At 37.6% G+C, this 16,840-nt stretch overlaps 1 protein-coding gene across 6 annotated transcripts in view; it reads left to right on the forward strand.

Moving 5' to 3' along the window:
* Positions 1 to 16,840, forward strand: part of LOC100755927 (glutathione S-transferase C-terminal domain-containing protein) — a 99,071-nt gene that overhangs the window by 19,272 nt on the left and 62,959 nt on the right. For all 6 annotated transcript variants that reach the window (XM_035452043.1, XM_035452042.1, XM_035452041.1 and 3 more), the window contains 2 exons: positions 1,337 to 1,588; positions 5,084 to 5,177. In XM_035452043.1, coding sequence (XP_035307934.1) covers positions 1,337 to 1,588; positions 5,084 to 5,177 — 346 coding nt within the window. The remainder of the gene's footprint in view (positions 1 to 1,336; positions 1,589 to 5,083; positions 5,178 to 16,840) is intronic.

Consider the following 16,840-nt stretch of genomic DNA (forward strand, 5'->3'; position numbering starts at 1 on the left):
TATAAATGCATCTTGATTTGGATGTCTATCCCTTTCTTGTGTCTATCTGTTACAATTTTATTGAATAAATTGCCGATGCATTTATGTTTTGTCTCAGCTTTTCCTTGGGTTCAGTCTCATGAATGTATCTTGAAAGTTTTGGTGACATCTGTACATCTGAATTTATTATTGTTATGACTTTTTCTCTGTCCCTGAAATCTGTTCTCTCTCTTTGTCTTGTTTCTTCTTGATGATGATGTGTGTGCACGTGCTGTGTGTGTGTGTGTGTGTGTGTGTGTGTGTGTGTGTGTGTGTGTGTGTGTGTGATGTTTTCCTGCTTGTGTAACAAGCACTTTATCCACTAAACTCTCTTTAGCCCCCTCAAAGAAGCTTTCAACTATGTTTTTATTTGATAAACTGATCCTTTTATTTCAATAATTTAGTTCTTGTTCAGAGTCTCAATTTCCTTACTGATATTCTTTTTTTCTTCTCCCAAGTTATTTACAATTTCATTTACTTTGGTTACTTTCTTGTCTGGATCCTGAATTGATTTTCTTGCCTTGTTCATCTGCTCAGTTGAGTGCTCTGCATGGTCATTGATTCCTTTTTAATGTACAACTTGGAAATCTTTTGACATTTGAGTAATCTCACCATCTTTGGTCTTCATTATTTGGGAGTTAGGAGCTTACGAAAGAGAAAGTATTTTTCTGTGTTTGTCCTCTGACCTTTACATACTGCCATGGGTAATAGTCAAGTGCCTGAACTCAAACACTTGTATCATTAAGACATCATACATAAAAATTAAAATATATATGAAGTAATGGTAATCTCCATAGTGAGAATATAAAATGGTATGGCCATCATGGAGATAATTCTGTAGTTTCAACCTACCAGTTCTCTTCATGATAAACCAATATCTAGAAACATGCCAGTGTCCATCAACTACTGAATTATCAGTTAAGTGCAGGAGACTGGCTCTTCACAATGACTGCTACTACTAATAAGGAGAGCAAAGTACTGATGAACAAATATGAGTCAGTGTTGGAGACATAATGCTAAGTGATAAAAGACAAATGTTTTTTTATGATGGTATTAACTTACATGAAAGGCAGCATTACACACAGAAAACCAATCACTGGCTACCTGCAACTGCTTGTGAGTGCAGAAGTGTTCTGCAAATTGTCAGTGTTGTGGTGTCTTAGAGCTGGATAGAGGTGATAGTTGTATAGTCTTTAGAATTTCCCAAAGTTCATTTGAATTGTACCTTTGGGATGTGTGAGTTTTATGATATGCAATACTTCATTGCTACTGATACAAAGTTAAAAATAAATATTTTAAAAATTTTTTTCTTTCCCAGGTAATTATCTGCAGGAAATATTATGAGAAGCTGGAGCAGTTTCCCCTGCTAACCTCTTGGTATCAGAGGATTCAGGAAGTGCCAAAAGTAAAGACAGCAGCTTCCAAGTGGGGGATCCACTTCCTGTGTTTACCAGAATTGCTGAATTCTGAAAGTAAACCACACCTGAACTCTGATGAAGTGACAGCTGTAGAGGAACCAAGTGACCCTTTATTTACAGGAGGACCAAGACCAACCATGACCAAGTTAACGGTATTTAGCTTGTTTATTAGTTTTTTGTTTTTTTTTTAAAGTCCCTTTGAGCATTCTTTCCCAACTAGTAACCATTTTCTGATATCGTCTATTACACATTTTTCTAGCTATTCGTATCATTATTTATCAAATAATGCTTCTGCTATTTTTGTGTTCAAATAAATCACAATAAATTGAATAATTTTAAGGCCATTTGTCTTTGAAACTAAGTCAAAATGCATAGTTTAAAAGTAGTATTTTTTTTAAACATGCTTAAATATTTACATTGTAGAGCAATGTAACATCATATCTGGTCAAGGGTATCATTTTAATCAAGCTTGCTGTGTTAGAGAACTTTGATTTCAGTCTTTATTTTAATTATTTATTGAGTTAATGCTTTTTAGTCTGATTTATGAGATTAACAGCATAATCTTTATCTATTTTCATACAAGTGTCATGATTTTATTACTTTTTTAATTCTAATTTTTTTGAGGATTTTTTTACATGAGTACTGTATTTATATCATTTTTACCTTCCCTCTTTCTTCTCCAATTTTTTCTGTGTCACTCCGATTCTCAAATTCATGGCCTTTAATTATTCTTATTTTACACACACACACACACACACACACACACACACACACACACAGTCGTCTTGTCAGTGAACTTGTAACCACACATCTTTGGGCATGGCCTCAGGCAGATAGAAGCAGTACAAGAGGAGTTTGAGACACTTGAGGCGTGGTTTTCCTTGGTATACTCTTTCTGGAGGGTCAGCGGATTTGGTAGGGAGCCCTGGGAAACGCTCCAGTGGTTCTTTGTATTTTTCTATGTAATTGTTCCCCAATAAGCATCTTGGGCTTAGTGATATTACATCCTCGCCTTCGTGTACACACACATACAAATAAATAAATAAATAAAAATAAAACAAAAGCCCAATGAATCCATTCAGTGTTGCTCGTATATGTATGCATTTAAGGTGCCCACTTAGGATTGGATAACCTATCAGGGAATTTGCTCCTGGGGAAAACTGATTCTCCCTTTCTCTTGCAGCAGCCATAACTGTGTGTAGATTTTCGTCTAGGGAAAGGGCCTTGTGGTATTTCCCCCATCTGAGGTTGGCTTGACGATTTCATGGGAGCACTTTCTTTACCATATATAGAAGATACTATCTTGAAGAGAACATATTAGGCCCCTGGATTTTACAGTCTGTACCTTCTTCAACATTTTCTGAGACTTAGGCCTTGTGTTGTAGTTAATATCAACTGAGGTTGGACACACAATAAACTCTTACTCTTTGTATTTTGACCAGTTGTGGATTTCTGTAATAGCCTTCATCTGCTGCAAACAGAAGCATTTTTGATTAGGGATGAGGCTACCCTTATCTGTGGATTTAAGGGTAAGTATTTAGAATTCAGTTAGGCAGTAGTGGGTTCTCTTATAGAGTCCATGACCTCTAGACACCGGTAGTGGGCTATGTTTATAGTCCTAGGATTGAATTCTCTACCAATGAGCAGGCCTTAAATCCAATTAGATAGCTATTGACTAACTACAAGAGAAAGACAACACTATTGTATCTTTGTGAGTATCTTTCATGCTGGTCATTTTTGTGGTTCATGGCCTTTACAGCTAAGTAGAACTGTTGATTGCTTTTCTTCCTTGGTAGCTTGCATGGTAACTACAGATACTATCAAAGATAATCCTCAGGGAGGAGGCTTCCAGGTCAGTTCTAGCTTACTTCCTGTCTCTGAAATGTGTGGTGTCTTCAACAATCCGGTCTTGCCATTAAGTTCTGGGAAGTAGCCAAATTGCAATAGCAATAGCAGTAACCTGTATTGTTGTGGGAGGTTGCAGTCTTTAAATTTAAGATGATGATTTAAAGTTAAATTTAAAGAAATAGAATTTAAATAAATCATTAAATTAAATTTAAAGATTAAAAAAATACAAAAATATTTACCTCAATTTACTTTCCAAAGTGTGTATACTTGAGGATGGTACATTTTTGTGTGTGTGTACAAGTAGTATCTCAATATAGTTTTTTTTTTTTAAAAGACCCTAAAGTAGGAATAAGATTGGAAATGGGTAATAACAAACTCAGAGTAAAGGCAATAGAAATGCCATAGGTGATTTCAGAGAGATGTGTTGCTTATTCTTCTGGAAATAAGTGAGTACTCGATTTCTAGATCTATAGTTATACCTGTTTCCCTAGTAAAATGATTGTTCACTTTTTTGGAGGACCCAAATTCAATTAGTATTCATAATGGAAAGTGATCTCATGAATAACTGTTATAAGATAGTTAAAGGTGAATTATCAGCAATTTTTATTGTATTTTACCTGCTCTCTTATGTTTTATTTTCTCTTGGGAAAGATGAGGGTTTTTAATGTTGCCTACTCTGGCTTGACTTTTGGGCTCAAGTGGTTCTCTCACTTCAGACTTTGTAGTGCTGAGACTTACAGATATACACCATTTTCCCTGACTATAAATTGTCTTTAAACAGGCTTCCTAGAGGTGATATCTGAACAGTGGATATGGACTCACAAGTTGTGATTGGAAGACTATAAATCCATATATTTGTTATGCCACTGTCTATAGAACAAATTATAAAATTTAAAACTTTTGGTTGTTGTTTGGTTGGTTCGAGATGGATCTTATGTAACTCAGGTTAGCCTTCATTTCCTGATCCAAGTGCTGGGATTGAAGCAGTGTTTCACCATGCTAAGGTTTAGATGCATAATTTCTAACACAGGAAAGAACAATGAAAGACAATTTAATGAATTTTAAAAAGTTTTTCTATCTATTAGAGAGACTATCATCAGATAAAATGATAGAGTGATGTTCTGGGTTATGAGTTATGTTAGCATCTTTTAGGTACAGTAAGTATAGCTGGTAGGTTAAATAAGTGGTTGTCATGTATAAAGATAGACATTGATGGACAATGGAAGGTCACAGTTTTTTTAATAATCTCTATAAATTTATTTTGATAAACTTACTTTGTTTTCAAGTGACTTTTCTCTATTGTACCATATGTATTATTTGTTTATGTGTATGGTGTTTTGTATGTATGTGCATGCGTGTATGTGTACCACATGCTTGCCTAGTGCCAGCGGAAGTCAGAAGACATTGGATTCCCTGTAACTCATGTTAAGGGTGGTTGTGAACTACATGTGGGTGCTGGGAACCAAACCCAGGTTCTCTGCAAGAGGAACACATGCTTTTAACTCCTGAGCCGTTTCTCTAGTCCCTACCTAGTATATTTATTGGCTTATTACTTTCACATATTTTCAGCATTACTTTTTACTAATTAAAAAGTAATAGGAATATACTGATTTCAAAATAACATTTTGAACAGATATTTTATATTTTTTAAGACATTCTGTATTTTTTATGTAACTAAATATTTGGCACACATGATTAATTTTAGTTATCTTTTGTTAGTATAAAAAAAATAGAACTGTGGTCTTTGAAAACGGGATTTTATTGGTGAACTAACTTGGAAAGCTTACTTCCTTTTCTAGGAAACAGGCATTGAAGCAATGTTTTCTCCGCACCCTTGTCCCTCTTGGACCCTTGACTGGAACAGCCTTCCTGCTGCTGTCAGCCCAAAAGAAGGTGAGCTTTGGTTTGCCTGTTGGTGTAAGATTTTACAGTCAATCTGGACTCACTTCAGAGCCATCTTCCCGTACTCAAAATGTCTTTGTCTGTACTTAATATTTCAGTAATGTATCTAGTATCCATTGAATTTTCATTTCATTTTTACTTTTAGAATTTCATATCACTCAGATTTAATGTTTTTCTCATTTTCCTACATTGACTTAATTCATTTTTTCTTTGATGACATATTTTAAAACAAATCTTTATTTTTTATTTTATTTTTTTATTTAAATGTTTCCATTACTACTCATATTTACATATCCATCCCCTCCATTCCCTCGCCCTCCCATCTTCCCATGTTCCTTACCAACCCCCCCCAACCCATCCCCCAACTCCTCCCCAGGGATAGTGAGGCCCTCCACAAGGGATCTTCAAAGTCTGTCATATCATTTGGGTGAAGGCCTAGGCCCTCCTTCTTGTATCTGGGCTTCAATAGTATCCCCCCATAGGGATGGGCTCCCATAGTCCATTTGTGCTCTACGAATAAATATTGGCTCCACTGTTAGAGGTCCTATAGACTGCCTTGGCCTCCTAGCTGGCACCCACATTCAGAGGGCCTGGTTTGGTCCAATGCTGTTTCCCCAGCTTTATGACTAGGGTCTCCATGCTCTCAGTAGGTCAGGCCCACTGTTTCTGTGGGTTTCTCTAGCACCATCTTGGCTCCTTTGTTCATCCCTCCTCCCTCTCCATAACTGGATTCCAGGAGTATGGTTCAGTGCTTAGCTGTGGGTGCCTGTCTCTGCTTGGAAAAGCTGCTGGATGAAGGCTCTAGGAATGCTAACCAAGGTAGACATCAATCTCATTATAGGGGAGGAGCATCAATGGCATCTTCTCCACCACTGTCTGGATTCTTAGTTGGGGTCATCCCTGTGGATCCCCTACCATTTCCCCTGTGCCAGACCTCTCTCCAAACCTGTACGGTCTCCCTCTATCAAGGCATCTTCTTTCTTGCCCCAATCTTAAGTATTACATTTTAGAATATACAAATGACATCATCAATCACTACAATTCCATTTATCACACTTAATAAAAATTAAGAAAATTCATTCATCATCTAGTAATTTATAATTCTTTCCTCGACTGTTTCAAATTTTGTTTTAAAGGAATGTCTCTTACTGCTTGATGTTTATTTGAATAACTATATATTTTATTACCCTCAATTATATTTGGCTTGTTTTAAATAAATCTTTCCATGGTCCTATTTCAATTTCCTGATTTTATAATTTTTACATTGGATACTTAAAACTGTACTTACTTACTAATATGTGATATTCATGGAGTTCTAATTTTGCTATTGTTTCTTCTGGTGAGTGCACTCCTAATTACTTACTTTTCTGTGGATTTTATAATGTTGGAGTGTGAATTCTGTTTGTTGTTACCTTTATCTGTGGCTCTCAAAAGTTTTGGGTTAAGGGTAAATCTCACAGAGTTAATATTTCCTCATTTCAAGCATCTCCAAATGTAGAACTTAGGACTCTAATCATTATCCTGTCAGCTTCCAGTTCTGTCTGTCTATCCTTATTTGGAGCTGAGATCAGTCACCTTTGTTGTTGGGTGGAAAATTTGTATGTGTTTTCTCAGAGTTACAGCTTTCAGTGTTTTCCTTTTATGTAGTCATGGTTGCCCCAGCTCTGTGGAGACAGTCAAGGACGAGCTTCTGTTCTCCATCCTGCTGTTATGGTGCAGGTCTCTAATAGGCAAAAATGTCTTCAGGGCAGCCATGGTGCCAATTCAAGGTTATTACACTGGTTTTTCAGCCCTTTGCCCTTTTCAAAACCTTTATGGATTTTCCTGACTTTCAAAAACTGCATTAAACACGTAAAGGGAACTTGTTGGTTTTTAAATACCATTTAAAATGCCTTTTTAGGTGGAAAATTTTTTAATATAGATCAAAGATTTATTACTTCAATTGTTCTCTTGTTCTTTAGTTTTATTTTTGCTGCAACTGAGTTTTAAAAAAATGTATTAGTTCTTCTAGAATCCTGTTCAATGTGTTTTGATTATATTCATCCCCATCCTCCGTCTGTTCCCAGATCCTCTTCACAATGTCCTACTCATTCAACATTGTATTTCTTTTTAACCCACCAAAAACATTTTGTGCTTCCTAAATATTTTCCGAAGTGTAGGTTTCCACTGGAGCACTCTCTACTTACAGGGACACACACTTAGAGAAAACTGAGTCTCCCCATCTCATCAGCCAGCAGTTATCAATAGTAGGGGTCCTGGGATCTGGTCTTTCTAGGGGTGGCACAAGTCTTGCACATCCCTGAAGGTGAAGTTTTCCTGTCAAGCAAATTGCTCCCAACTAACCACACAGAAGCTTAATATTAATTATGTATGCTCGGCCAGTAGCTCAGGCTTGTTACTAGCTAACTCTTACATTTTAATGAACCCATATTCCCTTTTTTTTTTTTTTTTTTTTTTTTTTCCTTTTGGTTTTCAGATACAGGGTTTTTCTGTGAATCCTTGGCTGTCCTAACACTCGCTCTGTAGAACAGGCTGGCCTCAAACTTCTGAGTGCTGGGATTAAAGTTGTGCACCACCACTGCCTGGATTAACCCATATTTCTTCTCTATGCTTTGCCACCTGCCTTGATACCTTTCCTCAGTACAACACGTCCATCTTGCTTTTCTCTGCCATTTTTCTTCCAGCAATTTTAGTTTGGGTCTCTTGCCTAACCTCATCCTGTTTAGCTATTGGCCAGTCAGCTTCTTTATAAAACCAGTCACAACCACATGTATTCACACAGTCTATGGGAATATTCCACACATCCCATCACAACTGCTGTGAATTCATATGTGTAGCTGCTCTGCTATATCCAGAAATACTGTTATGTTTTCATTTCTGTACTGTCTCTGGCTCTTACACTCTTTCCACCCCTCTCTGCAATGGTCTCTTCGTCTTGAGAGAAGACTAATGTATTTATGTTCAATGAGGCTGAGCATTCAGAATTCTCTTGTTCTCCGCACTTGGCCAGTTGTGGATCACTAGGTTAATTGTCTAGCTAGAAGGGATGGATGTACTTGTTTTTGTAAAGCATCAAAAGACAGTACTGGAATAAGAAGAGTTAAAATGGAATGGAGGAGGGAAGAGCAGAGTACAGGAGGAGGTCCTGGGAGGGGTAACTAACACTGAAGACCTTTGGGAAAGCAACTACTCTAGATTCTTTCTAGAATATGTGTGCACACACACAAAAGAGTTACAATGGAGCAGTCCTGGTCCTGCAATGGGACAGCAATCCCCTCCTAGATAACACAGTGCCTCACTGCAGACGGGTGGCTCCTCCTAGATAACACAGTGCCTCACTGCAGACAGATGGCTCAGTGGTTACGAGCACTTGCTGCTCTTATCGAGGATCTAACTTTGGATCCTAGCACATATATGGCGTCTCATAACTGTGCAAGGGATCTCATGACCTCTTCTGATCCCATGGATACCAGGCACACCTGTGGTGCACATGCATACATGAAGGCAAAACACATAAAGTAAATCTGAAAATTAAAGGGGGCGGGGGCAGAGACAGGAATGTGTTACTCCTTTTGTAGCTGTTGGCCAGTGAGATTCCATAGACATTGCAACATATTGCTAGTGCTTTTGATTACCCCCAGAACTTTGACAGTAAGACCCTATTGTTGAAGACAACACATACTTAAGTCATGGAACATGGAGAAATCAAGCTAGTACTGATGTAGAAACTTCCTCCCTACTTGCATACCTTTAATTGGATCATCTGGCTTTTATAAATAGTGGGAAAAATAAGATGATGTGACAGCAAATCACCATGGTTTATCCACATGTCAGTCAGTGACTCTCACCTATCCCCACGTCAGTCAGTGACTCTCACCTGTCCACACGTCAGTCAGTGACTCTCACCTATCCACATGTCAATCAGTGACTCTCACCTGTCCATGTCAGTCAGTGACTCTCACCTGTCCACATGTCAGTCAGTGACTCTCACCTATCCACATGTCAGTCAGTGACTCTCACCTATCCACATGTCAGTCAGTGACTCTCACCTATCCACATGTCAGTCATTGACTCTCACCTATCCACACGTCAGTCAGTGACTCTCACCTATCCACACATCAGTCATTGACTCTCACCTAAAAAGGTTTTCAATCTTGGGTAAACTGGGGCAGAATTGTCTGGGGTTTTAGATTTGATGTTTCTTACAACATTCATTTAACAATATATAAACAATTTGACACCTACTGTAAGAACCATTTTTTTTTAATTTTTACTAACAAAGGTTGTGTTTTGTTAGTAATCCTCATGCTAGAATCGTTTTAAGTCTCTGCAATCTACCACTTTCTACTGTAACGTATTTCTCTTCTTATAGACTGATATCTTGTACTATCACCTTCAGTTTTACTTTTAAATCTATATTATCTCCATGTCCTTACTTTTATTTTTCTACCTGTCTGGATACAACAATTCCCATTATTGTTGTCTATTCAAATTATACTCATCATTTAAGAATCAATTCAACTGCTGCTTTGTTTATTAAGCCATATTTCATAGAATCACCTTCCCAGATTCAAAACCTAGTTGGGCAGCCATGTGCACAGGTAACCTGTAAGCTGATGCTCAACTTCTCTGTATTTTGGTTGCTTCAATTGCATCTGTAAAGGGATGAAAACGATATTGTCTTTTAGAATTATTTCTACATTCAGTGAATTAGTATGCGAAGCACTCAATACAATGCCTAGTAAACTGTAATTATTAATGTTAGCTAATAGCGTAGTTGGAATAATCACTCCCAACATCGTATGAGTTTATTTTTATTTATGCTATATGTGAGTAAGTATATGTGTGATATTTGTGTTTGCATTTGCATACCATGCTGTATGTGTGGTCATAGGACAAATATCTCAAATTGCTTCTCTTCTTGCACCTTTATGTGGGTTCTATGGATTGTACTGGGGCGTTCTCACAAGCTTCTTCACCTGATAGTTCATATTGCTAGTCCTACTTTAGGGCTCTCTCTCTCTCTCTCTCTCTCTCTCTCTCTCTCTCTCTCTCTCTCTCTGTCTCTGTCTCTCTCTCTCTCTGTCTCTGTGTGTGTGTGTGTGTGTGTGTGTGTGTGTGTGTGTGTGTGTGTGTGTGTTTGCAAGTGGAGGCCAGAGGTTGACATTGGGTATCTTTCTCAATTGCTCTCCACTTTATCCACCTGTCTGTCTATTTGTCTGTTCGTCCATCTGTCCATCTAGCCATCCATCTATATCTATCTGTATATTTTAATACGGGCTTTCTTACTGAACCTGGAGTTGATCATTTGGGTAGGATGGCTGGTCAGGGATCTGATTACGCTCCCTTCAGTGCTGGGCTTACAGTTATGTGCCAACATACCTGGCTTTTACTATATGCAAGAAATCTGAATTCAGATCCCCATTTTTGCTTGGCAAGTACTTTACCAACTGAGCCATCTCTGCACTCACCACCCCAAATACTTAATTTCGTATATTTAATTTTGGTTTTTAAATCATGTTTCTTATCCATTATACTTACTTATATACATGATTTTTCTTCTCAAATACACTAAGTTTTTTGAAAACAGTAGTCCTCTGGATAGGTGTGCAGCAATTTTATTAAGTTGAATCAATTCTAACTACTTTTTCTCTTAATCCCAATTCTCCCTAAACGTAGGAAAATAATTGAGATTGTTTAGTTTGAATAAAAGAAAGCTAAAGATTTGATGTGCTTTATTATTTTTATAGCCTGAAAATAAATTGCTCAAATATTCCCCTTTACATCAAAATATGTAACTAGTCCCAAGAACATTCTGTTACACAGCCATACTGGAATATTTAACTTAGAATGTCTTATCTAACCTATAGTCTACTGGATGTGGCATATTTAATTTTATGCCTCTTCATTCTAATAATATTTTTTTTTTAAATAACAGTATGGTCTCTCAAGTAGTTAAGGCTTTTCTTTCTTTCTTTCTTTTGTTTTTTCTCTCTTTTTTTTTTCCCTTGACTGTCTGAATTTAGATTTATCTGCTGTTTCCTTGGACTAATCAGTTCCCTATTTTGTCATCATATTTGTTCATTTGCTTAGTCCTATAATATAAAAACATACTTTCAGAATTACTTTCACCACATTTATGTGAAAAATTTACCTAAGTTGACTTCCATCTAGTTTATAGTCTGTATGAACTTAAGCTGTGTTCATGAGAACATCAAAGTTCTTGTGAAGATAATTACAATCTCTTCAAGATGAATTCTGTTTTTAAAAAGGAATGAAGGGTCATGTCTACTGCTAGAAAAAGACTTGGTGAATATTTGAGTAGTCAGCAAACTAGCAAGCACTCTGCCCCTGAGCAGCACTCCCAACCCCATCCTGTTTCTTTCATTTAGCACAAGGGGTTGTTTAATCAAGGGGAAACTGTGGACCATGCCTTTTGGGGGGAAACAGCTAAGTGGGAATGGAGGTCTAAAAGGAGTCTAACCCTGTGCAGATGAGCCTTTACTATTCTTGCCAGCCCTGAGGGTATGGAAATACATAGAAGCAGTACTTTGGCTAGTCTTGTCTTAAAGTCGGGAGTTCAGAAAGTTTATGATAATAAAATGTTGTAAGCACATGTCAGTAGTATCCTTCCTCAGACCCTCCCAGTATAAAGTCTTGTTCTTGGGCCTTTAGGTGGAGTGCACTAGTGCCTTTTCGTGGTAAGCCATTGCTTCTTCCTTCAGGACTTCCATCTCCACTGTTTGGAAGGCTATTAAAACAGATCACTATTCAAGTGTTTCTTGGGCAGGCCATGGGTTTCTGAGAATTATATAGCTGCTGCTCCTTCTGTTACTTGGGAGCCTTTCTGTGCAATGTAGCCTATTGGAAATTGACATGATTCAAGGCTGCCTCAGTCTTTGCACTAGATAACATGGACAGCCCCAAAACTTTAGAAAAATGTTCTTACAATTTAATTCCTTTTCCATTTTGATCATAGGAATCTGGGCATACTTAACTCAGAACTCTGCAAATTTGTTACGATTTTCCTTTTATGTCAGAATGAAGTTCTCAATAAACACTTAATTTTATTTGTCTTACTATCTGAGGTTAAATGACTCAAAAGCAATATATATATATATATAAACACAAAATAATGCCAATGAACTTGTTTAGAACATAATAAGATTGCAATGAGAGGAATTTTTATTTGCCTAGCAGTATTCTTGACTCAGTGCCAGAACAATGATAAACATTGATAAACATAATAGGTATATAAGATGTTACACTCACCCTGTAAAATCCTTTGGGAATTTCTATTCTTAAAGTTATTTTTTTTTAATTTTTAAGTCTTGTGTCATACAATTTGATCATATTCTTTTACCTTACAACTCATCCCAGATTTTCCCTACCTAGCTATGCACATAGCTTCATCTGTTTTCTCTTTCAAAAAGAGAACGGGGAACAAGAAAACAAATATCAAAAAAGCAAAACTAAATAACAAGTACCAAGCTAAACTAAAGCAAAATACAAAGTATACAAAACTACAGAGTCTATTTGGCCAACTACTCCTGATGATGGGACCTGCCCTAGTGTGTGGTTGATTTACCCAGTGTCGCTCCATTGTCAAACACTGATTTTTCTTGTCTCAGCAGGGATCAGTTGTGCATGGTTTCTTGGTAAGGAGTGGGAAATTGTGCTCACTTTGCCTTCTCCATGCTGGCAGTTTTGTCTTGCTTGAATTTGTGCAGGTCTTATGCTGCTGTCAGAATCTCTGTGAGTTCTTGTGTGTATAAGCCCTGTTATATCTGGAAGATGCTGTTCCCTTGGAATTGTCCACCACTCTGGCTGTTGCCATCTTTTTACCTCCTGTTCTGCACAAATCCCTGAGCCTTGCGAGGGGGGTTGGATAAAGGCATCCTATTTGGGACTGAGTTGCTCCTAAGTCTCTTACTTTCTGAATATTTTCCAGTTGTGGGTTTTTCCCTAGGGCCTATGACCTATCTAGTCTCAGATTTTTTGGCCTCATGAGCAGTGCCAGATATGGGTTCTATGGGTTCTATCCATGAAGTGGGCCTTAAGTCTATGCAAAATGAGATGGTGAGTCACAGGATTTGTAGCTAGGTGGAATTGTTTTTCTCCTCCAGTAGCATAAAGTCCCTTCTAGCACTGTGCTTCAGGAATGCTTGTCAATACAGGTGCCCGCTAATTAGGTACCAGTTCAATTTCTCCATATTCATGACATAAGTAAGTGTTGTCTTGAGCAATGGGTCCTTACTGTCTATTGTGGAGGGTAACCAATAGCTTTGCAGGAAGGGTTTTGGGACTCCTTTGGTCAATAACTCAACAAGATGTAATCTCAAACGGGGTCTTACTTCATGCTATAAGTTACCTAGTTGGAACACTTGCCTCTCCCAATATATGGTAACTCCATTTAACATATATATATATATGAAGCTTCTATAGCAGTAGGTTTTCATATATCTTTTCAAAAGGCCTTTAGTGTGGATGAGTGAGCAAGTATTATGTAGTACAGTGTACAGTCCTTTGTGTATGTGCCCAAGAATGGGATAACTGGATCTTGTGATAGATCAAGTTTCAGCTTTCTAAGGAACATCCACATTGATTTTTATAGTGGCTTTACAAGTTTGCACTCCTACTGGCAGGGAATAAGTGTTCCCTCTCCTTTCATCCTTGCCAGCATTTGCTGTCGTATATGTTGTTCATCTTGGCCACTCTGACTATACTAGAATGAAATCTCAAAATAGCTTTAATTTGAATTTCCATTATGGCTCAGTGTATTGAACTTTTTAAAAGTGTTCTTAGCCATTTGTGTTTCATCTTTTGAGAACTCCTTTTAGTTCTGTAGCCCATTTTTAAATTGGGTTATTTTCTTGGCCTTAAGTTCTCAGTATATTTTAGTATTTTCATATACCAATGAATTCAAGCCTATTTCCCGCTTTCTTTTTATGAGATTCAGGGTGTCTGGTTTAATGTTGAGGTCCTTAATCCATTTGAAGTTGAGTTTTGTATAGGGTAATAGATAGGCATCTGTTTTCATTGTGTCCCCTAAATTTGAGTATGTTGTGCTTTCATTTTCATTCGATTATAAAAATAATTTCTTTCTTAATTTCTGTTGTGGCTCAATTTTTATGAATTGTTCTGTTTCTCATCCACCCTATATGACTTAAGATCTTGAAGCCACATAGTGTATAGCTCATTTTATTGTACTTTATATTATTTTATTTTATTGTTCAGACTAGATCTCACTACATAGCCATGGATGGCTTAGAACTTTTGTGTACCTTGGGCTTGCTTGGAATTCACAGAGATTTTTTACCTCTGCCTCTTGAGTGCTAGGATTAAAGGAACAGGCCACCATGCCCATGGTTCATTTTTGTATCTTTTTTGTTTTTGTGTTTTTCTGTTTGTAAATCATAACACTAGATTTCCTCCTTTCCTTTTTTAAAGGTGTATTAACTGTGCTGTATGATCAAAGGGTAAATAGATAAAAGTGTGTTTTTTTCTCTATGGATGGATGTTGCAATTTCTTTTCTTTTTTTTTTTTTTTGTACTTTTGTTGGTTCTTTGTGCATTTCATATCATGCATTCTGAACCCACTTATCTCTCCATGTCCTCGAATCTGCCCTCTGCCCTTGCAGCTTCCCCCCAAATCAAAACCAAATTTAAGAGAAAACCCCCCAAAGAGTCCAAACAAAATAAGAAAACAAAACAAAAACAAAAAAGAAGAATCTTGTCATAGAAGCTGTAGTATGGACTGTTGAGACATTTTACCTTTTAGTCTGTTCATCTTTACTTACAACTAACTGTTCATTGCCAAGAGTCATTGGTCTGGCTCGAGGCCTCTGGCTTCTGCCACACCAGCGATAATGGATTCTTTTACTGGGGTTCTCTTAGATATCCTGTTGTTGTCCTGTGCCATGGAGATCCTGTTGTTTTGGATCTGTAGGTTTGTCCCCTTGACATGCTCCAGCAGTTCATAGATTCAGTGGATGCTGGGGTGGGCCAATTCATAGTCCTGGTTGTGTGCCTAAGTGGTGGCTGGGCTGATCAGTTTCCTGGTGGTGTTCTATATTCTTTTGTCCTCTAGGGACAGCCTTCAGGGACCCTTTTTATAGATCTTCATAGGTGGAGACCATGGTAGCTTATTTCCCATTTTTTTAATTTTTTTTTTAAATTTTATTTTACATTCCAACCAAAGTTCTCCCTCCTACCCTTCCTCCTGCTCCCCCCCCCCAGCTCCCCAACCCCAACCCACTCCCCCATCCACTCCTTCCAATAGGTAAGGGATCCCATGAGGAGTCAACAAGATTATGATGGAGAAATCTAGAGGGACAGCTGAACCAAGCTTGTGAAAACTCATGTACTATGGAGGGACACCCGTGGAGCCTCCATGGGACTGAACTAGGCCCTCTGTATGTGGGAGACAGTTGTGAAGCTTGGACTATCTAAGGGGCCCCTGGCAGTAGGACTAAGATCGATCCCCGGTGCATGAGCTAGCTTGTTGAAGCCCATTCCCTGTGGTGGGCAGGAGCTTGGTCCTATCCCAGCTTAATGTCCCAGGAAAGTATTTAACAGCCAGTGTCTAGTGTTGAAGATACTGTATGTTTTAAGGGAACTTTTGAAAAAGTAGTATTTGATGTGAAGAAGTATCTACATAATCATACAAGTTTATCTGAGTTTATTTCCATTAAGACAAGTGTACAATTAAGTGACAAGTTGAGTACTACTGAACAATGAAGGTCATTCAGATCTGTTTCTAATCCTGTGGAATCATTTGTTACCACACTAAGGAGATGTAAGAGTCTATACCAGTTATTTTAGAATTGTTATGAACTTGTTGATATGGAACTTAGATTACAGGTTCAAAGATGATACTTAGTAGTATTTTATGGAGGTGGTATTGCAACAGAAGATTAAAGTAGGGTTCATGTGAGTGAGGAAATTCTTGTTCCTGAACCCAGCCTAGGCAAGGCTTCAACCCCTTCTCATTTAATGCTGAAGTGCCATTGTGGAGGGGCACTGCCATCCAGAGATCTTCCTAGGACATCTGAGCATTTTGTCTTACCATGTAACAAACAGTATCATGCACCTTTTCTAGGGCTGGGGATATGTGTCCACTTAAAGGAAGTGGCTTTTAGGAATTTTTTTTCTTTTTTGTTAGTTTTTGCATTATCACAGACAATTGGGTACCGCAGTTAATATGTTTTGATGCTTTATAATGAGGCTCTGAACCAAAGGTACTTGTAGTAAAAGTGTTCAATTGCAGCTATTGGCATCCTTCTCACTGCAGATAAAAGAGCTGGCTGCAGAAAATGTTGGCAGATATATATCAACTACATAGACTTTCCCAGAAAGGTCTGAAAGACAACTTCTGTTTCTGATTAACAAAACCAATTCTATTTTACACACTCACATAATTTAACTCATATTCCTTTACATGTTTTATTAAACATTTCACAGGAAATAGCATAGTTTTTAAACTTAAAACCTCTTGATATGGTTAAATGTGCAAGAATTATTTTTTATGCCTAAGTGGTCATAATTATATTTGGAGATGAGACCATCAATAATGAGTGTCCTTACTTTCTGCGTATGAAAACTAATGAGTATTAAGTCTTTCAATTAAATTGACGTGCTCTGTGCTATTCCAG

The sequence above is a fragment of the Cricetulus griseus genome, assembly GCF_003668045.3.
Source record: "Cricetulus griseus strain 17A/GY chromosome 1 unlocalized genomic scaffold, alternate assembly CriGri-PICRH-1.0 chr1_0, whole genome shotgun sequence".
Taxonomy (NCBI): Eukaryota; Metazoa; Chordata; class Mammalia; order Rodentia; family Cricetidae; genus Cricetulus; species Cricetulus griseus.